This window comes from Thalassophryne amazonica, chromosome 7, assembly GCF_902500255.1.
Source record: "Thalassophryne amazonica chromosome 7, fThaAma1.1, whole genome shotgun sequence".
Lineage (NCBI taxonomy): Eukaryota > Metazoa > Chordata > Actinopteri > Batrachoidiformes > Batrachoididae > Thalassophryne > Thalassophryne amazonica.
The window spans coordinates 93,662,934-93,690,842 of record NC_047109.1 but is presented as its reverse complement, the minus strand read 5'-3'; the positions used below and the strand labels follow the sequence as shown (position 1 = coordinate 93,690,842).

General features: G+C 39.9%; 1 protein-coding gene across 1 annotated transcript; it reads left to right on the top strand.

The window, feature by feature from the left end:
• The first annotated feature begins 76 nt into the window (after window positions 1–76).
• Window positions 77–27,909, top strand: smg9 (SMG9 nonsense mediated mRNA decay factor). Its single transcript, XM_034175094.1, has 13 exons — window positions 77–475; window positions 570–644; window positions 3,676–3,910; window positions 4,396–4,493; window positions 4,593–4,705; window positions 16,893–17,004; window positions 18,631–18,726; window positions 18,840–18,925; window positions 22,781–22,887; window positions 22,984–23,091; window positions 24,146–24,271; window positions 24,372–24,516; window positions 26,781–27,909. The coding sequence occupies exons 1-13, from the start codon at window positions 329–331 to the stop codon at window positions 26,857–26,859; spliced, it is 1,527 nt and encodes a 508-aa protein (XP_034030985.1). The 5' UTR covers window positions 77–328; the 3' UTR covers window positions 26,860–27,909.

The following is a 27,909-nucleotide window of genomic DNA, read 5'->3' as shown; positions in this document are numbered from 1 at the left end:
CAATACGGCATGACTTGACAGACGGAAAAGAGTAGTTTGGTTTGTATGTAATGAAACATTTTGGGCGGGTGGAGTTTATTCCAGTTGGTTCATCATACTGCAAGTATCTCAAAGATGTCTAATAACGGGACGCACCAAATGCCAAAACAAGCGTATAGGTGGCAGTAATAGTCCATGCCAAAGCGTTCGAAGCTAAATTTGAGCGCTGTTACCGAAAATGTCAACAAACGTAAGGGTCAGAGTGTCCGGTGAGGTTCTGCTCTCTGCAGTGTGCTGAGTGTTGGAGTGTGTTCGCGGTCCGGGTTCTTGCTCTGTGCTTCCTGTCGGAATGTCGGAGTCCGGCCACAGTCAGCCCGGGATGTTCGTTCCGGGCCGCAGGAGGAGGCGGCGTCGCGGCGACAGGGATGTTGGACCCCCGGGACAGAATTTATCCGGTCCCAGTCGGGATCGGGAATACCTCCCAAGGGAGCGCAGGGTAAAACAAACGCAGTTTCAGAACCGGTGAAGACGGTGTTGTTTCGCTTGCTGGTTTTACTGTTTAATGTGACGAGCTGTACGTCTTCATTTAGGATGGGAGTGAGGATCCCCCAGGCCCGGTTATTCAGAAGACCCCCATCATTCTTGCAAAACCTCCTGGAGAAAGGGTAAGTTCACATGTCTGGAGTGTAAGGCCCAGTACCAACACTCTCCCTTTGTATTGTTTTTTGTTTCTGCTTCATTTTAGTTGTGCTATGTGACTAAAAAGATTAATCAAGGTATTGAGTGTATTTCTTATTGTTACCTGGGAAACAAGGTTGCCCAGTTCCGGATCACCTTTTTTAAAGTCCCGCTATACGGAGCCATAATGCAACTGAATGTCCTTTATTGTGTATTGTTGTATTGGGTATTTGGATGTTATTTAGCTGAAAAAGTCGGGTTGGACTAGCGCTTCTACTTAAAGTGTGAATCCACATTATGTGTGGTGCAAACATTTGCCAGAAATGGATCATGACACTCTGCGTCACTTTGGGGTCATTCCTGGCATCTGGCTGGAGCCCTTCTAATGCAGAATGATACACACTGTGCCCGAGAATATGTTTTGAACATAAAATGATCTAAATTATACTTATTAAATGAGAATTTACTTAGTTTCGAAAGGCGCCGTTATACGTTTTTACGAGCAAAAAATGAAGTGTGGAGGTGAAATTTCTCCCGAATTAAAAAGTAAAAGCCCCTACATTCATACCCATTCGGGATTTTGAGATGATCCCCAAAGTCCACATGACTCACAACTACAGACACGAGGCTGCTGCTTCAGTGATCCACAACCGGCAAATGTTCACGTCAGAGATAAATGCACGCAGCAATTAAACAGCAAGACATAACACACTGACATTTTCTACCCAAGTAAGTAAGTATTTTCCCACTCTAGAACCAAAAACACAGAATGGCTAACTCACCTTTGCTACGTTTTAGAGATCATTACTTTAAAACTTGCAGGAATGAGTGAGTGAGAAAAAGCGCGCACACCGCAGACACCGGGATGTTTTGATTCCTCTGCTGATCACAAGGATGGCTGGATCCGGTCGAGCTTGTGGTCGTTTGTAGACAAAACATCAATCTTTCCATTGGTACTAAGTATTAGCTTATTCGTGCTGATTACGAGATGACAGTGCAAAAACTACAGCAGTGATCTGGAACTGGGCAAGTGACTGTACCAGTAGATTCTCACAAATCCAACAAGACCAAGCATTCATGATATGCACACTCTTAAGGCTATAAAATTGGGCTATTAGTAAAAAAAAAGTAGAAAATAGGGGTGTTCACAATAATAGTAGTGTGGCATTCAGTCAGTGAGTTTGTCAGTTTTGTGGAACAAACAGGTGTGAATCAGGTGTCCCCTATTTAAGGATGAAGCCAGCACCTGTTGAACATGCTTTTCTCTTTGAAAGCCTGAGGAAAATAGGATGTTCAAGACATTGTTCAGCAGAACAGCGAAGTTTGATTAAAAAGTTGATTGGAGAGGGGAAAACTTATACGCAGGTGCAAAAAATTATAGGCTGTTCATCTACGATGATCTCCAATGCTTTAAATTGGACAAAAGAAACCAGAGACGCGTGGAAGAAAACGGAAAACAAACATCAAAATGGATAGAAGAATAACCAGAATGGCAAAGGCTCACCCATTGATCAGCTCCAGGTTGATAAAAGACAGTCTGGAGTTACCTGTAAGTGCTATGACAGTTAGAAGACGCCTGTGTGAAGCTAATTTATTTGCAAGAATCCCCCGCAAAGTCCCTCTGTTAAATAAAAGACATGTGCAGAAGAGGTTACAATTTGCCAAAGAGCACATGAACTGGCCTAAAGAGAAATGGAGGAATATTTTGTGGACTGATGAGAGTAAAATTGTTCTTTTTGGGTCCAAGGGCCGCAGACATGTTGTGAGATGACCCCCAAACTCTGAATTCGAGCCACAGTTCACAGTGAAGACAGTGAAGCATGGTGGTGCAGGCATCAAGATATGGGCATGTTTCTCCTACTATGGTGTTGGACCTATATATCGCATACCAGGTATCATGGATCAGTTTGGATATGTCAAAATACTTGAAGAGGTCATGTTGCCTTATGCTGAAGAGGACATGCCCTTGAAATAGGTGTTTCAACAAGACTATGACCCCAAGCGCACTAGTAAATGAGCAAAATCTTGGTTCCAAACCAACAAAATTAATGCCTCGCAGATGTGAAGAAATCATGAAAAACTGGTTATACAACTAAATACTAGTTTAGTGATTCACAGGATTGCTAAAAAAAGCAGTTTGAACACAATAGTTTTGAATTTGTAGCATCAACAGCAGATGCTACTATTACTGTGAACACCCCCTTTTCTACTTTTTTTTTTACTGATAGCCCAATTTCATAGCCTTAAGAGTGTACATATCATGAATGCTTGGTCTTGTTGGATTTGTGAGAATCTACTGAATCTACTGGTACCTTGTTTCCCATGTAACAATAAGAAATATAGTCAAAACCTGGATTAATCTTTTTAGTCACATAGCACTACTATTATTCTGAACACTACTGTAAATGTGCAAAATGGTGCAAAATGAAGCAAAAGGCCAAAGACAGACTGTTGCGATTGGATTTAAGACTCTTCTATACATCATGTAACTTAAGTAGTAGTAAACTATGTGCTTGAGTAGAAGTTTGTCTTGGGCTCAGTACTTCCAGTGAGACACGGTTCCTGTCGTGGCACTTCAGTGGCAGCCTGTGGCACTTCAGTGGCAAGGTGGTAGCCACAGCCAGGAGAAGCGTGAGTGTCCCCTTGGCCTTCTTCAGCTGCTAAGGTCCTCAACGCAGAGACACCCATGTACTTGCTCATGCTGAACGAAGCATGCCACAAAACCAATTTTAAAAAGTGAGCTACATGGTAGTTTCACTAGATAGTGCAGGGGTCATTCAGCTGCAGTCACCTGAGGCATCAGGGGCCGCCATCTCCCTGCCAGAAAATTTAATAAAAAGAAAAACACAAGCGAATGCTATACACTTACTTCATACACTGTACCATAAAAGCCATAGAAGAGTGACTGGAGGCATCGTTATCAACGCAGTGGTTTAGGTGACACTATGTCATGTATGTATTGCTCATTTTTCCACTGCATTAAGATTTGGCATTAGAGTTCAACTGTGCTGTTTTTAGGCCAAGCCATCATCTAATGCACCTCCTCCTGGAGTCCCTGCCTTGGATAAGCCCATCATGCTCATGAAAGCTCGGGATGATGGAAGTAAACCAGGGGTCCCCGTGGAGGCTGGCGCTCAACCATCTGGATCTGTACTCTCCAAGGTGGAGAGGGAAGGGCAGCGGCCCACACAGCCAGTGTATCAGATCCAAAATCGAGGAATGGGTGCGTCTGCATCAAGCAGTGCTCTGGACCGTGAGTTATAGAACTATAGCTTTCCTTACTGTACAGGTTGGTCCATAAGTACTTGGACAGTTACACCAAGATGTGCTTGTTGAGTGGACTTTCAACTTTAATTCAAGGGGTTTCACACAGTTTACATTTCCAAATTACAGCTATTTTTAATACACAGTCCCTCCATTTTCAGAAGACATACATAATTTGACAAACTAAATAACAGCATTGTTAATGTAAATAATCATATTTATAGCAAGTTTCCTTTCCACAAGTTAGTGGATGGATACATGAACATTTCCAAGTCGCTGAGTTTGTCTTTGACTTGCATCAACCACAAAGAAATACACACGGTTTGGTACCATACAATAAGTCTGTGTGAAGTAGCCTGTGAATTTTATAGCATAGTGTATCATCCTACGTACAGTACATACACATGAGCAAAATTACATATGCAAAGAATTCACAGGTTCATATGAGATGTCACTTGTTCATATGACTTACAGCCATGGTTGGCCAGTCTAAACTGCTCCCTCCAGAGAAGATGAAGCATGGCATTAAGCTTGTGGATGACCAGATGAACTGGTGTGACAGTGCCATGGAGGTAAGTTCACCTCTGTATGAACATTGTCACTTGTTTAACAGATATTATACTGTAAAAATGCCATATCTACTCATTGTAATTTGTTACATTGTGATGCAGTACCTGAGAGACCAGACGGACATGTTGGTGGTGGGAGTTATTGGCCTGCAGGGAGCTGGCAAATCTACCGTCATGTCACTATTATCTGCGAACACCCCGGACGATGATCAGAGGTAAAGCTGCTAGAAACGGTAAAGGCTTTGAACCTCATCAGTTTATCATTAAAACACAATAAAATGATCTTTTACAAATAACATAAGGCATTAAAGAATAAATAATTGTTAGGAAAATAAATGCAGTTGTGTTCAGAAGTAAAACACAACTGTTGGGGTCCAATAACAATATTGGGGAGTGAAGAAATTTTCATCCATCCATGTTCTATACCTGTTTACTCCAGTTAATGGTCACTGGGGGGAGCTAGAGCCTAACACAGCAGTCATAGGGCGTGAGGCAGATTACACCCTGGACAGGATGCCAGTCTGTCACAGAGCCGTAAAGAAATTTACATCTGCCAAAATATACAGAAAAAATGGCAATGATTCCTAACATTTAGTGATCAAACCATTATGATAAAAATGTAATTCAGGCTTGATGTTTTACAGTTTAAACATGAACATTATTAAAATATCTGTAAATATATCCAACAACCAATCAATTCATATTACAAAGTCAAAGCACATCATTGCACAACAGTGATTTGTGCTGTGGTTCAACAAACTCAATTTGCGACCGTAAAATCCAGCATTAAAGGGGAACAGAAACAACCACGGATTATTTATAGCATGAATAACCACAAAAAATGTGTTCTTTTGATAGTTCAAGAAAGACTAAATACCATAAACATCTACAGAAAACCTTGTTTTAGTCGTGGTCTGAGAGGCTTTGACATCGACCGGCTGCCACCATTTATGCAGGTCGGGTGGGTGACGTCACTGGTTGGGGGGAAGATGAGCCTTGTTCTGAGATTCCCTGTCAGGGGCACCAATAAAAAGGTTATAGATGACTACTAGAGTTTGCACTCCCAGTACTGCCCACTAAATGGGAACGTCCCTTCATGGACAGTGACATGACACCTCCTAACCGGGCAAAATATTGATGAAGTTCCCAGATGTTCATGCAATTTCAATTGGGATTCGAGACTGAACACACTCAGAAAAACACTCGCAAAATACGTATTAAAATGCCATTCTGACCTGGATTAAATCATGCCAGGAAAGTATTAAATTTGCTCTGACACCCACACATTCCAAAATATTAGTGTTGAAATTTACACGATCTGCGCTCTTAAGCTGCACTGCTGGGCTGAACCGAGCTGCTGCTGCTGTTTATATATATATATATATATTTTTACACAATTATCCTTTATTGACCAAGTTTCATTCATGAAGTCAGTGGTGTGTGTGCACATCTGTGTGCGTGAGTGGTGTGTGTTATGATGCTTTAACACATAGGCAGGACACGTTACGAATGTCATATTTGCATTATTCTTGGCACATTCCTGACATTCTTAACTTGACTTAACGTGTCTGAATAGGTTTCTTAATAGCACGTGTTGGTGCGTGATATGCATGATTTTTGTGGAGCATGTTTTTATCCTCGGATGATACAGGCACAGGCAGGAAACATAAACCTGTTTATCAAGCAAATGTCATGGACAAAGTGACAAGAATAACCAAAACCACACTTATGGAAGGAAATGTTGTCTCCCTTGTTCCGCCGTTTGTGGCTTTGCCAACATGCGCAGCTTTCCGGCATATTCCACCTGTTTCTTGACGAGACTAATAGAACTTCAATGAGCGAGCTCAGTAAACTGCACTCGTCCCCAGCAGAGGAGACCCCAACCAGTGACGTCAACCGGAACTGCCCTCCACTGACTTCAGCCAATGGCGATTTATGTCAATTTAGCGGCAGATTTGATTCAAATAATATTATCTACACTGCGCTCAAACATTCTGCAAGTGTATGAATAACACTTAATGTTTACCAAGGAATGCACAAACAAATACTCAAAAAGCGTTTCTGTTCCCCTTTAATGTCTGCAGATCATCAGACACAAGGTTATTGCCTATTTTAGCTGCCAAAATTTTCCTTCACACTTTTAAGTATTTGACCATCACTCACTGCAATAATAAGGTCATCAACCCAGATAGTCAAGATCACGCTCTCATATTCAGTTTGTTTACTGTAAGCAGTATAATCAGCTGAGTTCTAAGTTAGAAAATCATCCTGACTGTTTCAGACCATGAAGTGATTTGTTAAGCTTACAGACTAACCTCTCTCCTGTCTTTGATTCCACCTCACATCCTTCAGGTTGTTCCATAAATACTGGAGCCCGACCGATATGGATTTTTTGAGGCCAATGCTGATAACGATATTTGGATGAAAAAAATGCAGATAATCGATAAATCGGCTGATTTGCCGATAGCCAATAAATCAGCCGATATTATTTATTTTTTTAAATTAATAAAATGTTCTTTTTTGGACTCTTAACAAAAAGGTATGAGCTAAAAGCTGAAGCTTTGTCCTCATATTGATTAACTTTATAACAGAGAAGAATTTTCAAGTTCAAAAAATGCAATCAAGATTAAATCTTTGTGAAATTAGCAAATACATATCCTTAAAAAGAGTTGTGAAATACATCTGATCTTGTACCTCTTGTTGCTGCAACTTAGATATAGGTTCAGGATAAGGATATAGATCCTTATAAACTTACTTGTATGCTTTTGTCAGCCGATCAGTGCAGTGTGACAGCGAACTACGGGGGCCGGTGAAGAACACATTTAAGCAGGGGTGTAAGCATCTCTCAGTTGAATGGAGTCAGAGCTCCATCTACTGGACAAACGGTGCAAGGACATTTTACATTGCCGACACAAACATTATTTCAGTAACTGTTCTGTTTATGAGAAATTATCGGCGTTCTAGCAAAATTTTGGCCGATAGTGAGTACTTTGAAAAGGGCTTATATCGGCCGGCCGATATATCGGTCGGGCTCTAATAAATACTTCATAATCAATAGGGTATGTAGATATGCTGTTTTGACATCCATTTGGTGTAATTCTAAGTCATATTGAGCTGCAACCTGCATTAGCATACGTACAGATGTCATATCAGCGGTCGGGGAAAATGTCTCATTATAATCAATCAATCAATCAATCAACTTTTTTCTTATATAGCGCCAAATCACAACAAACAGTTGCCCCAAGGCACTCCAAATCAATCAATCAATCAATTTTTTTTATATAGCGCCAAATCACAACAAACAGTTGCCCCAAGGCGCTTTATATTGTAAGGCAAGGCCATACAATAATTATGTAAAACCCCAACGGTCAAAACGACCCCCTGTGAGCAAGCACTTGGCTACAGTGGGAAGGAAAAACTCCCTTTTAACAGGAAGAAACCTCCAGCAGAACCAGGCTCAGGGAGGGGCAGTCTTCTGCTGGGACTGGTTGGGGCTGAGGGAGCGAACCAGGAAAAAGACATGCTGTGGAGGGGAGCAGAGATCGATCACTAATGATTAAATGCAGAGTGGTGCATACAAAGCAAAAAGAGAAAGAAACAGTGCATCATGGGAACCCCCCAGCAGTCTACGTCTATAGCAGCATAACTAAGGGATGGTTCAGGGTCACCTGATCCAGCCCTAACTATAAGCTTTAGCAAAAAGGAAAGTTTTAAGCCTAATCTTAAAAGTAGAGAGGGTGTCTGTCTCCCTGATCTGAATTGGGAGCTGGTTCCACAGGAGAGGAGCCTGAAAGCTGAAGGCTCTGCCTCCCATTCTAGTCTTACAAACCCTAGGAACTACAAGTAAGCCTGCAGTCTGAGAGCGAAGCGCTCTATTGGGGTGATATGGTACTACGAGGTCCCTAAGATAAGATGGGACCTGATTATTCAAAACCTTATAAGTAAAAAGAAGAATTTTAAATTCTATTCTAGAATTAACAGGAAGCCAGTGAAGAGAGGCCAATATGGGTGAGATATGCTCTCTCCTTCTAGTCCCCGTCAGTACTCTAGCTGCAGCATTTTGAATTAACTGAAGGCTTTTTAGGGAACTTTTAGGACAACCTGATAATAATGAATTACAATAGTCCAGCCTAGAGGAAATAAATGCATGAATTAGTTTTTCAGCATCACTCTGAGACAAGACCTTTCTGATTTTAGAGATATTGCGTAAATGCAAAAAAGCAGTCCTACATATTTGTTTAATATGCGCTTTGAATGACATATCCTGATCAAAAATGACTCCAAGATTTCTCACAGTATTACTAGAGGTCAGGGTAATGCCATCCAGAGTAAGGATCTGGTTAGACACCATGTTTCTAAGATTTGTGGGGCCAAGTACAATAACTTCAGTTTTATCTGAGTTTAAAAGCAGGAAATTAGAGGTCATCCATGTCTTTATGTCTGTAAGACAATCCTGCAGTTTAGCTAATTGGCGTGTGTCCTCTGGCTTAATGGATAGATAAAGCTGGGTATCATCTGCGTAACAATGAAAATTTAAGCAATACCGTCTAATAATACTGCCTAAGGGAAGCATGTATAAAGTGAATAAAATTGGTCCTAGCACAGAACCTTGTGGAACTCCATAATTAACTTTAGTCTGTGAAGAAGATTCCCCATTTACATGAACAAATTGTAATCTATTAGACAAATATGATTCAAACCACCGCAGCGCAGTGCCTTTAATACCTATGGCATGCTCTAATCTCTGTAATAAAATTTTATGGTCAACAGTATCAAAAGCAGCACTGAGGTCTAACAGAACAAGCACAGAGATGAGTCCACTGTCCGAGGCCATAAGAAGATCATTTGTAACCTTCACTAATGCTGTTTCTGTACTATGATGAATTCTAAAACCTGACTGAAACTCTTCAAATAGACCATTCCTCTGCAGATGATCAGTTAGCTGTTTTACAACTACCCTTTCAAGAATTTTTGAGAGAAAAGGAAGGTTGGAGATTGGCCTATAATTAGCTAAGATAGCTGGGTCAAGTGATGGCTTTTTAAGTAATGGTTTAATTACTGCCACCTTAAAAGCCTGTGGTACATAGCCAACTAACAAAGATAGATTGATCATATTTAAGATCGAAGCATTAAATAATGGTAGGGCTTCCTTGAGCAGCCTGGTAGGAATGGGGTCTAACAAACATGTTGATGGTTTGGATGAAGTAACTAATGAAAATAACTCAGACAGAACAATCGGAGAGAAAGAGTCTAACCAAATACCGGCATCACTGAAAGCAGCCAAAGATAACGATACGTCTTTGGGATGGTTATGAGTAATTTTTTCTCTAATAGTTAAAATTTTGTTAGCAAAGAAAGTCATGAAGTCATTACTAGTTAAAGTTAATGGAATACTCAGCTCAATAGAGCTCTGACTCTTTGTCAGCCTGGCTACAGTGCTGAAAAGAAACCTGGGGTTGTTCTTATTTTCTTCAATTAGTGATGAGTAGAAAGATGTCCTAGCTTTACGGAGGGCTTTTTTATAGAGCAACAGACTCTTTTTCCAGGCTAAGTGAAGATCTTCTAAATTAGTGAGACGCCATTTCCTCTCCAACTTACGGGTTATCTGCTTTAAGCTACGAGTTTGTGAGTTATACCATGGAGTCAGACACTTCTGATTTAAAGCTCTCTTTTTCAGAGGAGCTACAGCATCCAAAGTTGTCTTCAATGAGGATGTAAAACTATTGACGAGATACTCTATCTCCCTTACAGAGTTTAGGTAGCTACTCTGCACTGTGTTGGTATATGGCATTAGAGAACATAAAGAAGGAATCATATCCTTAAACCTAGTTACAGCGCTTTCTGAAAGACTTCTAGTGTAATGAAACTTATTCCCCACTGCTGGGTAGTCCATCAGAGTAAATGTAAATGTTATTAAGAAATGATCAGACAGAAGGGAGTTTTCAGGGAATACTGTTAAGTCTTCTATTTCCATACCATAAGTCAGAACAAGATCTAAGATATGATTAAAGTGGTGGGTGGACTCATTTACTTTTTGAGCAAAGCCAATAGAGTCTAATAATAGATTAAATGCAGTGTTGAGGCTGTTATTCTCAGCATCTGTGTGGATGTTAAAATCGCCCACTATAATTATCTTATCTGAGCTAAGCACTAAGTCAGACAAAAGGTCTGAAAATTCACAGAGAAACTCACAGTAACGACCAGGTGGACGATAGATAATAACAAATAAAACTGGTTTTTGGGACTTCCAATTTGGATGGACAAGACTAAGAGACAAGCTTTCAAATGAATTAAAGCTCTGTCTGGGTTTTTGATTAATTAATAAGCTGGAATGGAAGATTGCTGCTAATCCTCCGCCCCGGCCCGTGCTACGAGCATTCTGACAGTTAGTGTGACTCGGAGGTGTTGACTCATTTAAACTAACATATTCATCCTGCTGTAACCAGGTTTCTGTAAGGCAGAATAAATCAATATGTTGATCAATTATTATATCATTTACTAACAGGGACTTAGAAGAGAGAGACCTAATGTTTAACAGACCACATTTAACTGTTTTAGTCTGTGGTGCAGTTGAAGGTGCTATATTATTTTTTCTTTTTGAATTTTTATGCTTAAATAGATTTTTGCTGGTTATTGGTAGTCTGGGAGCAGGCACCGTCTCTACGGGGATGGGGTAATGAGGGGATGGCAGGGGGAGAGAAGCTGCAGAGAGGTGTGTAAGACTACAACTCTGCTTCCTGGTCCCAACCCTGAGGCTTGCTTGCCTCTACTGGTGGTTGGCTCTCACTGCGGTATTGTATCACTTCCTGTTCCGGAGCACAGCGGTGTTTTTCTGTATCTGTTAGCTGTTTAATCTGCGCAGTTAGATTGATCTAGTTATCTAGATTACGATTTGTTTCCCAGTGTAATCTTTACGTGCCTTAACTAAAGCACTCCTTCTGCTGAATCACCTCTAAATTATTTACACATTATTCACTTTGCGTGTTTTTAGGAATCCGCTAGCTTAGCGTAGCTACTAGCTCTTAGCCGATTTAGCATGGCGGCTTCTCCTGTCTCTCCCGCACTTTTCTGCTCTGGGTGTGAAATGTTTAGTTATTCCTCGGCCTCCTTTAGCAGTAATGGTACTTGTAATAAGTGTAGCTTATTCGTAGCTTTGGAGGCCAGGCTAGGCGAATTGGAGACTCGGCTCCGCACCGTGGAAAATTCTACAGCTAGCCAGGCCCCTGTAGTCGGTGCGGACCAAGGTAGCTTAGCCGCCGTTAGTTCCCCCCTGGCAGATCCTGAGCAGCCGGGAAAGCAGGCTGACTGGGTGACTGTGAGGAGGAAGCGTAGCCCTAAACAGAAGCCCCGTGTACACCGCCAACCCGTTCACATCTCTAACCGTTTTTCCCCACTCGACGACACACCCGCCGAGGATCAAACTCTGGTTATTGGCGACTCTGTTTTGAGAAATGTGAAGTTAGCGACACCAGCAACCATAGTCAATTGTCTTCCGGGGGCCAGAGCAGGCGACATTGAAGGAAATTTGAAACTGCTGGTTAAGGCTAAGCGTAAATTTGGTAAGATTGTAATTCACGTCGGCAGTAATGACACCCGGTTACGCCAATCGGAGGTCACTAAAATTAACATTAAATCGGTGTGTAACTTTGCAAAAACAATGTCGGACTCTGTAGTTTTCTCTGGGCCCCTCCCCAATCAGACCGGGAGTGACATGTTTAGCCGCATGTTCTCCTTGAATTGCTGGCTGTCTGAGTGGTGTCCAAAAAATGAGGTGGGCTTCATAGATAATTGGCAAAGCTTCTGGGGAAAACCTGGTCTTGTTAGGAGAGACGGCATCCATCCCACTTTGGATGGAGCAGCTCTCATTTCTAGAAATCTGGCTAATTTTCTTAAATCCTCCAAACCGTGACTATCCAGGGTTGGGACCAGGAAGCAGAGTTGTAGTCTTACACACCTCTCTGCAGCTTCTCTCCCCCTGCCATCCCCTCATTACCCCATCCCCGTAGAGACGGTGCCTGCTCCCAGACTACCAATAACCAGCAAAAATCTATTTAAGCATAAAAATTCAAAAAGAAAAAATAATATAGCACCTTCAACTGCACCACAGACTAAAACAGTTAAATGTGGTCTATTAAACATTAGGTCTCTCTCTTCTAAGTCCCTGTTGGTAAATGATATAATAATTGATCAACATATTGATTTATTCTGCCTAACAGAAACCTGGTTACAGCAGGATGAATATGTTAGTTTAAATGAGTCAACACCCCCGAGTCACACTAACTGTCAGAATGCTCGTAGCACGGGCCGGGGCGGTGGATTAGCAGCAATCTTCCATTCCAGCTTATTAATTAATCAAAAACCCAGACAGAGCTTTAATTCATTTGAAAGCTTGTCTCTTAGTCTTGTCCATCCAAATTGGAAGTCCCAAAAACCAGTTTTATTTGTTATTATCTATCGTCCACCTGGTCGTTACTGTGAGTTTCTCTGTGAATTTTCAGACCTTTTGTCTGACTTAGTGCTTAGCTCAGATAAGATAATTATAGTGGGCGATTTTAACATCCACACAGATGCTGAGAATGACAGCCTCAACACTGCATTTAATCTATTATTAGACTCTATTGGCTTTGCTCAAAAAGTAAATGAGTCCACCCACCACTTTAATCATATCTTAGATCTTGTTCTGACTTATGGTATGGAAATAGAAGACTTAACAGTATTCCCTGAAAACTCCCTTCTGTCTGATCATTTTTTAATAACATTTACATTTACTCTGATGGACTACCCAGCAGTAGGGAATAAGTTTCATTACACTAGAAGTCTTTCAGAAAGCGCTGTAACTAGGTTTAAGGATATGATTCCTTCTTTATGTTCTCTAATGCCATATAACAACACAGTGCAGAGTAGCTACCTAAACTCTGTAAGGGAGATAGAGTATCTCGTCAATAGTTTTACATCCTCATTGAAGACAGCTTTGGATGCTGTAGCTCCTCTGAAAAAGAGAGCTTTAAATCAGAAGTGTCTGACTCCATGGTATAACTCTCAAACTCGTAGCTTAAAGCAGATAACCCGTAAGTTGGAGAGGAAATGGCGTCTCACTAATTTAGAAGATCTTCACTTAGCCTGGAAAAAGAGTCTGTTGCTCTATAAAAAAGCCCTCCGTAAAGCTAGGACATCTTTCTACTCATCACTAATTGAAGAAAATAAGAACAACCCCAGGTTTCTTTTCAGCACTGTAGCCAGGCTGACAAAGAGTCAGAGCTCTATTGAGCTGAGTATTCCATTAACTTTAACTAGTAATGAGTTCATGACTTTCTTTGCTAACAAAATTTTAACTATTAGAGAAAAAATTACTCATAACCATCCCAAAGACGTATCGTTATCTTTGGCTGCTTTCAGTGATGCCGGTATTTGGTTAGACTCTTTCTCTCCGATTGTTCTGTCTGAGTTATTTTCATTAGTTACTTCATCCAAACCATCAACATGTTTATTAGACCCCATTCCTACCAGGCTGCTCAAGGAAGCCCTACCATTATTTAATGCTTCGATCTTAAATATGATCAATCTATCTTTGTTAGTTGGCTATGTACCACAGGCTTTTAAGGTGGCAGTAATTAAACCATTACTTAAAAAGCCATCACTTGACCCAGCTATCTTAGCTAATTATAGGCCAATCTCCAACCTTCCTTTTCTCTCAAAAATTCTTGAAAGGGTAGTTGTAAAACAGCTAACTGATCATCTGCAGAGGAATGGTCTATTTGAAGAGTTTCAGTCAGGTTTTAGAATTCATCATAGTACAGAAACAGCATTAGTGAAGGTTACAAATGATCTTCTTATGGCCTCGGACAGTGGACTCATCTCTGTGCTTGTTCTGTTAGACCTCAGTGCTGCTTTTGATACTGTTGACCATAAAATTTTATTACAGAGATTAGAGCATGCCATAGGTATTAAAGGCACTGCGCTGCGGTGGTTTGAATCATATTTGTCTAATAGATTACAATTTGTTCATGTAAATGGGGAATCTTCTTCACAGACTAAAGTTAATTATGGAGTTCCACAAGGTTCTGTGCTAGGACCAATTTTATTCACTTTATATATGCTTCCCTTAGGCAGTATTATTAGACGGTATTGCTTAAATTTTCATTGTTACGCAGATGATACCCAGCTTTATCTATCCATGAAGCCAGAGGACACACACCAATTAGCTAAACTGCAGGATTGTCTTACAGACATAAAGACATGGATGACCTCTAATTTCCTGCTTTTAAACTCAGATAAAACTGAAGTTATTGTACTTGGCCCCACAAATCTTAGAAACATGGTGTCTAACCAGATCCTTACTGTGGATGGCATTACCCTGACCTCTAGTAATACTGTGAGAAATCTTGGAGTCATTTTTGATCAGGATATGTCATTCAAAGCGCATATTAAACAAATATGTAGGACTGCTTTTTTGCATTTACGCAATATCTCTAAAATCAGAAAGGTCTTGTCTCAGAGTGATGCTGAAAAACTAATTCATGCATTTATTTCCTCTAGGCTGGACTATTGTAATTCATTATTATCAGGTTGTCCTAAAAGTTCCCTAAAAAGCCTTCAGTTAATTCAAAATGCTGCAGCTAGAGTGCTGACGGGGACTAGAAGGAGAGAGCATATCTCACCCATATTGGCCTCTCTTCATTGGCTTCCTGTTAATTCTAGAATAGAATTTAAAATTCTTCTTCTTACTTATAAGGTTTTGAATAATCAGGTCCCATCTTATCTTAGGGACCTCGTAGTACCATATCACCCCAATAGAGCGCTTCGCTCTCAGACTGCAGGCTTACTTGTAGTTCCTAGGGTTTGTAAGAGTAGAATGGGAGGCAGAGCCTTCAGCTTTCAGGCTCCTCTCCTGTGGAACCAGCTCCCAATTCAGATCAGGGAGACAGACACCCTCTCTACTTTTAAGATTAGGCTTAAAACTTTCCTTTTTGCTAAAGCTTATAGTTAGGGCTGGATCAGGTGACCCTGAACCATCCCTTAGTTATGCTGCTATAGACGTAGACTGCTGGGGGGTTCCCATGATGCACTGTTTCTTTCTCTTTTTGCTCTGTATGCACCACTCTGCATTTAATCATTAGTGATCGATCTCTGCTCCCCTCCACAGCATGTCTTTTTCCTGGTTCTCTCCCTCAGCCCCAACCAGTCCCAGCAGAAGACTGCCCCTCCCTGAGCCTGGTTCTGCTGGAGGTTTCTTCCTGTTAAAAGGGAGTTTTTCCTTCCCACTGTAGCCAAGTGCTTGCTCACAGGGGGTCGTTTTGACCGTTGGGGTTTTACATCATTATTGTATGGCCTTGCCTTACAATATAAAGCGCCTTGGGGCAACTGTTTGTTGTGATTTGGCGCTATATAAAAAAAAAATTGAATTGAAATTGAATTGAATTGAACCCTGGATAGTCACGGTTTGGAGGATTTAAGAAAATTGGCCAGATTTCTAGAAATGAGAGCTGCTCCATCCAAAGTGGGATGGATGCCGTCTCTCCTAACAAGACCAGGTAAATCAATGCCAGCAACTTGACTATAGCCTTTAGCCACATATCTGGCCTTGTAGATTGTCCCAGCTGGGTTTTCTTTGACAGTATATATCATAATTTCCTTATCTCTGCAACATTTTCACCACATACAAAGTCCTTGAAGTTGTTAAAAAGCCTGGATCTTTGCTTTGATCCAGAATAACCGCAAACCCAGATGCTCTGATTCCCCACTTAAGTGCTGCAATCAGAGTATCCATTGAGTCAGGAAAGGTCACAGTATCGTCCGTGAAGCGGAGGTCTGCAAACTTTTCCTGACCAACAAAAGCACTCAAGTCACTGTCTTTCACAATCCCACACAACATCCAGTCCATGCAAGCATTGAACAGTCCAGGACCCAGAACACAACATCCACAACTAGTCGCTCTCTGGTTGGTGTAATTATTTCTGTGAAAAATAAGGAAGTCACACGTGCGTTTTATGTTCCTATGTAGAAAATGTTTGTAATCAGGAAAATAAAGGAACAGCTGGTCAGGAAGAATTCATTTTGAGCAATACCCATGATTCAATTTATACCTTGCAAAGGCACAATTATGGTGTTTTGGGGTGAAATTACGATATTCTCTGTGCAGTTTTACTATGCCTCCTAATTTTAATTTAGTTGGTCAAAATATTGTGTGGGATGGTGCAATTTGTATGTTGAGTGACAGGCACTCATAAAAATGTCACAGTACAGGAATGAACCCAAAAAGTTACAAAAATGCTTTGTCACCACACGTGCACCTTTGTGTGCATGAATAACACCACTGTTTCTCCGTGTGCAGGTTTGTGTGTAAGGTTGTGTCCAGGTAATTCATTGTTGTATGCTTCATTGGACATATGTTTGTTTGTACAGGAGTTATGTGTTTAGAGCTCAGAGTCAAGAAATCAAAGAAAGAGGAGGAAACCAGAGCACAGGGATTGATTTCTTCATCACACAGGAGAGGGTGATCTTCTTGGACACACAGGTATGAATGAGGTATTACGGGAATACTGATAGTTTCGCTGTCTTTCTTTGTTGCATGCTCACTTTATTGTCAGAATGGTTTCTCCACCAACAGAGTTCGATATTGGCAGGATTGTCTCTGTACTGGTATCAGCATCTATACTTTTTGTCAATATTCATACTCTTTAGGCCTCTCCATAGGTTTTGTAGTAGGCATAGAAAACAAACTAGTACACAGCTTGGCCATGGTTATGCCAAAACATCTGAGTCTGAAACATAATGCCAACACTGTGTTGGTCTTTGCTTTGCAATTCTGTCACAGCAATGCTCAATTCAGTTTATTTATACAGCACCACATCACAACCTGTCACCCCAAGGCACGTCACATGATTACAGTTTAACCTTTCCCACCCCCTGAGCAATAATATCTAACAATTTTATTGTTAGATATTGTATTGTTAGAGTCTCAGTAAATCCGCTGTTGTAGACCTTAGCACGGTTCGGGTTATAGTGCGTTATGCACATGCGTCAACCCAGAGATAACCAGATGCACAACACAGTAACATGACTTTCTCGGCATTAGCTGACAGTACAAAAATGAAGTTTGTTAATAAGGATCTTTGTCATGATACATGGAGACATTTACAGCACAGCGACAGACACTAAAAGACATTTGCGAGTATTTGAATGAAAGAAATCATGACAACTACAGAAGCTAATACCCAATTCCACCATGGAAAGCTGGGTGAGGAGGAGGACAAATTCAAACAACAATTCTGTTACTGCTTTTAAAAGTCCCTGAAGTATTGTACACATGTGACCGCTATCAACTTTTTCTGACGGCTACCATGAAAACACTGGACTTTCTGGTGTTTGTTCTGTTATATCAAGACACTGTGTCAGCGAGCGACCCTACAAGCTGTCCATTATCATTTCTGAGAATTGCAATGTGCTGCAGCAGGTTGCCAGTACACAGGGTAAGTGGTGTGAGATTATCAGTTATCAAGTTGTTCACCAATGAATATGGCTTTATACACCCTGAAGAAAACCATACACCCTGAGGCCGAAGGCTGAAATAGCCTGAGCAAGGTGCTGTACATCTGGGTACCTCAACGTTGACGCATGCGCACAAGCTGCTACAACTCTAACCATGATAAGTTCTGTTAGATAGTTGATCAATGGCACATCTTCAGCAGCAGCTTGACCTCGAACAGAGAACAAAGCAGACATCGGTCAGCCAGAATGAACACTGTAACACCATTTTACTGCAGTGATTTAACAGACAAAGTATGACTGTGTTGTGGGCAACAAAGCGCTATACTTTACTAACATTTCTGAAAATTTGGAGTCTTTCCCAACAAATTTTGAAAATGAATTTTAAAGCATGGTGACAGAACATGATTTGTGTTCATTGCCTGCTTTTACTAGTTCATGTTTTATTCAGACATATGTGACTGTGATATTTGCATTTGTTTGTGAGCGGTTCACGGTCCAGTGAGTTTGACCTTAGATTCACCTATGTTGAACTTAGGATGCTTATTTTCTCTGCCATACTGTTATGCACTCAGCTGGTAACAGCACATAAAAACAAATAAATGTGTATTTTGTTAAACTGTAAATCAACCCGATGTTTTCTTTGTCTGTTCAGCCAATACTCAGCCCTTCAATTTTGGACCACCTAATCAACAATGATCGAAAGTTACCTCCAGAGTACAACCTCCCTCACATGTATGTTGAAATTCAGGTCAGTGACTGGCTTTCAGAGGGTCTGTGAGTAAAATGAATGTTTATTTAAATACAGAATGCAAAATGGAGGGAACTGCATTTGAATATCAAATCTGTCTCATTTTTCAACAGTCTCTTCAGATTGCTGCCTTCCTTTTTACAGTGTGCCACGTGGTTATAGTGGTTCAAGACTGGTTCACAGACATAAACCTCTACAGGTCTGTTCTGGTACTCTGTTATTGAACTGAGGATTTTCTGTTTTTTCTTTTCTTCTCAATCCCAGATCCAAAAACATCACAAAGAATTGCTGTTCAAAGGAAAAACAGAGAATTTCATTGTCAGGATAATGGGACATCGGTTTAGAGAAGATACAGTCAATAGGTGATATACATCAATAACCGGAAGGAAGATAATGTAGGCATATTAATTATTAATTATTTATTGTCCAAAAGGCACGGTGGAAAAGAATTGCTATACAACACAAAGGTACCAGGGTACATACAAAATGTGAGAAAATCTCAGTGTGGTAGGATGGTTAGATCAGACACGCATACAGTTGTGTTCAAAATAATGGCAGTGTGTTCAAAAATCCTTATGATAGCTTTAATTTCCATACACACAAATGCATTCGGAGCACTGCACATTCTATTGTGAATCAAAACATGAAGGCAAATTTAAATTTGCTAATACTTTACAGTAAGTGAAGAAAAAGGAATATTAGCCTGTTCAAAAAAAAAAAAATAAAAAATAGCAGTGTTTGCATTTTTCTTTCTGTGACCCTTATTACACCCTTACAGGTGGCCATTATTTAAGGACGAAGGCAGCAAATGTTGTACATGCTGGTTGTCGTCCATTTCTCTGAAAATCTGAGTAAAATGGTTTGTTACAGACACTGTTAAGAACAGTGTACTATGATTAAAAAGTTGATCGGAGAGGGGAAAATGTCTATAGAACTGCAGAAAATGATAGGCTCTTCAGCTAAAATTATCTCAAATGCTTTAAAATGCAAAAAACAAAACAAAACCCAAAAAAGCAAAACTGAATTCAAGCCACAGTACAGTGTGAAGACAGTGAAGCAAGGTGGAACAAGCATCATGATATGGTGATGTTTCTCTTACTATGGTGTCAGGTCTATTTATCGCTTATCAGGGATCATGGATCAGTTTGAATACATCAAAATACTTGAAGAGGTCATGTTGCCCTAATGCTGAAGAGAAAATGCCCTTGGAATGGTTGTTTCAACAAGACGACGAACCCAAACACACCAGCAAGCGAGCAGCATCTTGGTTCCAGACCAAGAAGATTAATGTTATGGAGTGGCCAGCCCAATCCCAGGACCTTAATCCAATAGAAAACTTGTAGAGTGACAACAAAAATGCTGTTTCTGAGGCAAATATTAGTTCAATGATTCACAGGAAAGCTAAATCTTCACGCATTTTTAATTTATACAGTACGTTTGAATTTGTATAGAAAAATGCAGACACTACTAATTTTTGAACAGCCTAATATTCCTTTTTCTTTACTTTCTCTAAGGTAATAAAACAAATTGGACACTTTTACTTTATGTTTTGATTTGGAATAGAATGTGCAGTGTTGAACACTACTGTAGATGCTTTGGAGCACTGTATGATGTAGTTCATTGTGGTGGACATGGAGGAGTTTTCAGATGTGTGATGATTGATGTACCAGTAGCTGTCTCTAGAATAGTCCTTCAATTTCCATCGTTTGTTGTGTCTGAGTTTATTTTGAAAGACTAATGTTTTAAAAGCTTGTGTTCTGTGGGCCCTATTTGAGTTTGTAATCAGATTCTGCTATGTTAATTGACCACATGCAAGAGGAATTGGCTGCAGGATCTAATGGAAGTAGGTCCTCAGCACCTACTTGTAGTGATGTTTTTCTTTTTAACTGTGCAGCAGAACATTTCAGAGTTTCCACGAATTGAAGCAGTTGCTCGCTCTGGGTGCATGTACTGCCAAAAAAAAAAAAAAAAAACCCACCACAGAATGAGAGAAGAGCTACAGTGAGGCTCTGATGATACGCTGAAAGCTCGGCTCCCATCTGGAATGCTAAGCATTTCATTTTGTATCTGGAGAGGATATTTGACTTCTGCTTTTTTCATAAGCGTAATAATGTAATTCTTTGAGTTGGTCTTGTAGACCAGGTGAAAGGATGTCATTATGTACAAATCTTGGGACATAAATCAGTAAGAAATATTTATTTGTATAACACTTAACACAGATACAAATCACAAACAAGAAACAGTAAAAATAAAATCCTAGCGTATCATACTATAAAATATACAATAATAAAATTAGGAAACAACATAAAGCATACATGTTTGATTCCCCCTCGTCTTTTTATACAAAATGTATTATGACTTGAACTACTGATTTGTAAAGAGCTATGTGTCCCTCTGCTTGTAGTAACATCTATGTAACACCACGCAGTATCTGTTCTGATGTAATACAAGAAATACAGCATCAGTGTCATCGCAGGAGGCTCCTTGACACTTTCAAAAATTTGATCCCCGAATTTAGTCCTGCCAATGCGTCCTGCTTTGTCCCGGGTGACACCACGCTATATAAAATAATCATCTTGTCACCGATGAAGCATTTTCTCTCAGAACTTGGCTGATGAAACCATTCTCTCATCGAATCAGAGAAATTATCTACAGCTACAGGTTGTCTTGTGCTCGTCGTGCGGTGGAGAACGCATTTAGAATCTTGTCTCAAAGGTAATTATTTATAATATATATAGTGTAATGGATTGGTAGAACGGTTGCATTTTCATTCCTTTTTACAAATTAGATAATGTATCTGTAAAGTTATGTTTATTAGATGTAACATCTCGTCATAATCTAATTTCAGGTTCTAATGCCCTGCATGCATGGACTCACTTTGATAATCAGTAACACAGTGTTTTTGAATAGGTTGCGCAGTGTTCACGAATCAGTCATGTAAGTGGCACATAATTAATGCATGGCAGAAATTTTGAACATTTCAAAATTTTCTTTGCACACTGGCACATAGCCACACACAGTATACAATAGTTTACAACGGGTTTACTCATTGACACGCAAGAGTGTGTGCCAATGCAGGGATCAAATTCAAGTGTCAAGGTGGCTTTTGAACACATTCAGTCGGCTGTGTTCTGGACTCACATCACCAAGACACATTTGTAAAGCATTTGTTGTGCACATCTTGCAACAGAACTTGCATTTCTGTACAGCTGTGTCAAAATGTGCATTTGTGTTGCATCATTGCGTAGTGAATGATCAGCTTTAAATGACTGTATGGACCAGAAATATCCGCTTGACCCAGTGAAGTTGCCCCTCTTTGTAGCCATTGGGACTACAGAATGTAGTTTAGGAACACCGTGTTTCCACTTGTTCCAATTCAACATTTTTGCCCCCAGTTGTACTTTAGTAACAGATTAGCAAAATAGCTTTCATGAAAGTGCTAACAACATACAGACAGACGAGCACAGTAACACCAAGTGGCATTTTAGTGACACAGGGAAAATGTCCTTTGTTTGCTACCAAAGTGAACATGCATTACAAACGTGGACAAAACTTTTGGTACCTTTCAGTTAAAGAAAGGAAAAACCCACAATAGTCACTGAAACACATTGAAATTGGTAAAATTAATTATAAATAAAAATTTGCTGAAAATTAACTCATGAAAATCAGACATTGCTTTTGAATAGGTGGTTTGACAGGATCATAAAAAATAAACTACATGAACATTTCTAAGTCACTGAATATGTATTTAGAAATAAATTTACATCAACTGTTAAGAAAAACTGAAAACTCTGTGACCAATGAAGGAACCCAACAAGTCACCCATGAAAACTATAAAGGCTTTCTAAGCTTCTGTGGCTGTGCGTGTTTTGGTGGCTTTCCTCACTAGTCTCCTTGCAGGTCCACTGCCTACTCCCATCAGATTTACCACACAGTACCAATGAATTTTGTGTTTCTTAATGATTGATGATAATGAAGTCTAAGCCAAATTCAGTGACTTGGACAGAGGGAAAATGACAAAACAAATGTCACTTTTCAACTACTTTATTTGTAGGTTTCTTCAAACAGCTGAGATGCTGAAACCTTCTACTCCATCAGCAAGTCATGACAGCACCGGGTCCTCAGGTGGCGATGATGGAGCTGAGTATTATCCACATATAGGTGACTTCTTAAGGCAGAATACATACACACTTGTCCCAGGATTAATAATATCATAGTGAAAGTGTCTTTGTGTCAAACATATACCCCTCAATGTAGTGTTTTTGCAGAATAAGACCAGACGGGATGATTTCAGTCCCAGGAATGTGAAGAATATGCATCTGGTGGTGGACAAATTAATGGCTCACTCTCATCTCAAATACAAAGGTCCAGAACTCCAAGAATCATCTCCTCATTCCAAATTCTATTTACACAGTGGTGGGCACAGCTAACCAAAATGTTAGCTTCAATAATTGCTCATCTGCTAACTGAAAAGTTAACTTTTATAACGATAAACCAATAAACTGAAGAAAAAAAAAAAAATCAATTGGCGGAAGCTACAGCTAGCCACTAACTTTTAGTATTGACTTTGTAAAAAAAAAACAAAGGGCATTTGCAAAACTGAAAATTCTGTTTAAGTGTGATTCATTGTTATATCTGGGCACACTTCCATCCAGTAGATGGGTCAAAATGCATAGAATACTGTCATCTACTGGATGGCAGTGTGAATAGCACCCACCCAAATATCACACAGTTGCTGAATCATACTTAACAAACAGAATTTTCAGTTTTGCAAATGCCTTATTTTTACAAATGGAAAAAAAATACATATTTACAAATACACATTTATTTCTAAAAACCAACACACACGTTACAGTAACTTGTGTGTTGGGTTTTTGTTTTTCTTTTTTCAAATAAACCAACCAACCAGGGGTGAGGAGGCTCATTTTCCCATAATGTCTTTTGGCCTCTGTGAGTTTTAATGCTCAAACCTTCATAATTAGTGCATTAATTTAAAACTAAAAGATATTTGTGATATTTTCAATTTGTAAAAATGACAGAGTTGACGTTAAAGTTAATAAAACGGGCGGAATTAGTTTGGTATTTAAATCAAACCATAAGTCAAACTTGCTTTGTTTTTTATGCCTTTTGCCACACGACTGGAGCGTTGTTTAATGTAAATGACTTTTTTTTTCTTTGTAGCAGCCGGGAGTTAGCAGACTAAAAATTTGTGAAACTCAATTTAGCGGAAGCTAATTGGTCCATTGCTGGTTTTCAGAGTTAGCTAAAATGCTAATCCACTAACAAAAAAGTTAGCTTCGCTCATTACCAGTTAGTGGATTAGCAAAACTGTACCCACCACTGTATTTACATAGTGACCTTTTACAAATAATACATGTCAGCTGTACTCATCCCGGATGTGGTTTGTATCTGGTTTCAGGTACTTTGTCCATGCTGGACTGCAATATCTTCCCTGGCTTGGGTCGAGACTATGTGGGAACTGAAGTGAACTTGTTCCTTCTTCCCCTGCAGGAGAATGATGGGGATGATAGCCTCATGAAAGCAGGTTAGAGAGCATTAATAAGATGTCACATAAACTCCAACCTACCTGCACTTTATAGCTGTACATTGTGTGAAATCTGAATTTGTCACTGTGACTTATTTAGGGCCTGGAACGTACCCACTGTTCTCTTTGCTCCCGGGGTACAAAGGACACCCTTCCTTCTCCACCATGGTTTCCAAACTCCGCAGCCAAATACTTGCGATGCCTCGCTGTCAACTGTCTCACACCATCCTTACTGAAAAGAACTGGTAAGATGAAAAAAAAACCAAAACAAAAGTCAGGTCCCAAGGCTGTTCTGACTACAGTGTTTCCCAGAGTATAAGTCAGACCTGTCAGAAATGGCCTCTTAAAGGGGGCAGTACAAGTATAAACTTTTTTCTGTATTATCAGCTCGATGATTTGGAATTTGTGGGCATTGTTGAAGTATACTTTTTATTATTGACATTTATTCAGTTTATTTTGTTTCATGTGTTGATTCCTGGAAAAGCCCTAAATAAAGAGTTAGCATAATTATTAGTAATATTTCTGGTATTTATATTTGTGTATTTATATTTGCAAATTGTTTTTTACTTTCACTTTTGATACTCTGTGTGCTTCTTACCTTGTGTACTGCTATACAATGCTGCTGGAACCTCAGTTTCCCTGAGGGTGTCTTCCCAAGGGATTAATAAAGCTCTATCTATCTAATGTAATAACAAATGTGTTATTTTTAGTATATAAGTTACATCAAATTGTGAGTTGGAGGACCTTCAGACTAGCAAAAAAACAACTTATACTGTGGAAGATGTAGTAATCACAGCAGTTCTGAACGCAACCTGGGACTCTCCTCTGCATTACCGCTCTCAGTGCGGCATATATTTGACAAATATATCAAATCTTCAGAAGATGCCATTACAGTGTGTAAAATTGAATCTCTGTGTCTGTAAAGGTACTTGGTGAGTTTTCCACATGAAATGCTGCTGTCTTGAGCTTGAAGTGAAAGTCACTGTCGACTTTGTAGTACAGTGACTGAAGTTTAAACTGCTCTAACTTGCACCATATGTATCCATGAGTAACAGCGAAATACAGTAGTGTTCAAAATAATAGTAGTGCTATGTGACTAAAAAGATTAATCCAGGTTTTGAGTATATTTCTTATTGTTACATGGGAAACAAGGTACCAGTAGATTCTCACAAATCCAACAAGACCAAGCATTCATGATATGCACACTCTTAAGGCTATGAAATTAGGCTATTAGTAAAAAAAAGTAGAAAAGGGGGTGTTCACAGTAATAGTAGCATCTGCTGTTGATGCTACAAACTCAAAACTATTATGTTCAAACTGCTTTTTTAGCAATCCTGTGAATCACTAAACAAGTATTTAGTTGTATAACCACAGTTTTTCATGATTTCCAAGATTTTGCTCATTTACTAGTGTGCTTGGGATCATTGACTTGTTGAAACACCCATTTCAAGGGCATGTCCTCTTCAGCATAAGGCAACGTGACTTCTTCAAGTATTTTGACATATCCAAACTGATCCATGATACCTGGTATGCGATATATAGACCCAACACCATAGTAGGAGAAACATGCCCATATCATGATGCTTGCACCACCATGCTTCACTGTCTTCACTGTGAACTGTGGCTTGAATTCAGAGTTTGGGGGTCGACTCACGAACTGTCTGCGGCCCTTGGACCCAAAAAGAACAATTTTACTCTCATCAGTCCACAAAATATTCCTCCATTTCTCTTTAGGTCAGTTGTGTTCTTTGGCAAATTGTAACCTCTTCTGCACGTCTTTTATTTAACAGAGGGACTTTGCGGGGGATTCTTGCAAATAAATTAGCTTCACACAGGCGTCTTCTGTCACAGCACTTACAGGTAACTCCAGACTGTCTTTGATCATCCTGGAGCTGATCAATGGGTGAGCCTTTGCCATTCTGGTTATTCTTCTATCCATTTTGATGGTTGTTTTCCGTTTTCTTCCACGCGTCTCTTTTTTTTTGTTGTTGTCCATTTTAAAGCATTGGAGATCATTGTAGATGAACAGCCTATAATTTTTTGCACCTGCGTATGTTTTCCCCTCTCCAATCAATTTTTTAATCAAACTACGCTGTTCTTCTGAACAATGTCTTGAACGTCCCATTTTCCTCAGGCTTTCAAAGAGAAAAGCATGTTCAACAGGTGCTGGCTTCATCCTTAAATAGGGGACACCTGATTCACACCTGTTTGTTCCACAAAATTGACAAACTCACTGACTGAATGCCACACTATTATTATTGAACACCCCCTTTTCTACTTTTTTTTTTTTTACTAATAGCCCAATTTCATAGCCTTAAGAGTGTGCATATCATGAATGCTTGGTCTTGTTGGATTTGTGAGACTCTACTGGTACCTTGTTTCCCATGTAACAAGAAATGCACTCAAAACCTGGATTAATCTTTTTAGTCACATAGCACTACTATTATTCTGAACACTACTGTCCAGCGTGACACAGTAGAGGTGAGCAGCATTTGTGATCTTGTTGCAGGTTTCACTATGCGGCTCGTATCTGGGACGGAGTGAAAAAGTCTTCAGCCCTCTCTGAATACAGCCGCTTGCTCTGCTGACAGCTTGCCCCGTCTGCTCATGTGTGACAAAGTGACCGTTCAGCTCCAATGACAAGTCACACAAACGGAAATGCAGATGTGAAAATGGACAGATTAATCTTGACTCTGAAACAGGAGGCCGTGTCAGTGATGATGAACGAGCTGTGACCACACACTTTGGTTGAAGTGAAAGTCTGCAGACTCTTGCAGCTTTGTCAAAGGATTTCAACGAGGCATCCATGCGCAGAAGGAAGTGGTAGTTCAACACATAGGATGGAGGTGTGATGATCTAAACCACTTCCTTGTGTGCATACAGGCATTTGTACCCATAATTCATCATGTATGTATGCACAGGACAGAAAAAGAACAAGGGCAATGCTTCTGGGATTGAATCCAGATAATTGTATATCACTGTCAGTTTTCAATGGTCACAGGTTACACCGCTGTGCAATATCACTTAAATATCTGATTGTTCAAAACTTTGTTACCTCGCAGTAATTGTTGTTGGTTAATCAACAGACAAAAGTTGCCCGATGCTCAGTCTCTCCAGTCACCTCCCTCGAAGCATACAATTCCTTCAAAGTTGTTACTGGGCTCTTGGTAGCTTCCCTCACTAATCTGTTTTGTTTACTATCACGTTTTGAAACCAAATGACCATACTCTTTATTTTATTTTTTTCCTGATTTGAGGGTAATGAACTGCAAGAGATATTCAGTGATTTTGGAAAAGTGATTTAGGTGTGTGTTTGTGGGGGTGGAGGCGGTTTAAGTGTTTGCATACCTGTACTGACTTGTACTGAGTTTGTACTGTGAGGTCTGTATTTTCACTGTCGTCTTTCTAAAGTGTTGACTGGTGGTTGTGACATAATGAAGTCATAGGTGATTAAAATGTTGAAAGATGTGAAATTGCACAGTGATGTACTCAATTCTGCTGTACGTTTGTGTTGCTGTCTCTGTACCTTTGTATCTGTTTCACTTTCACAAGCAGCCAGTTTTAAATGTGGCATGCTACAGACCAGTAAATGAAACCTAAAGAGTTCTCAAATCATTTGAACTACTATTTTGACTCCCT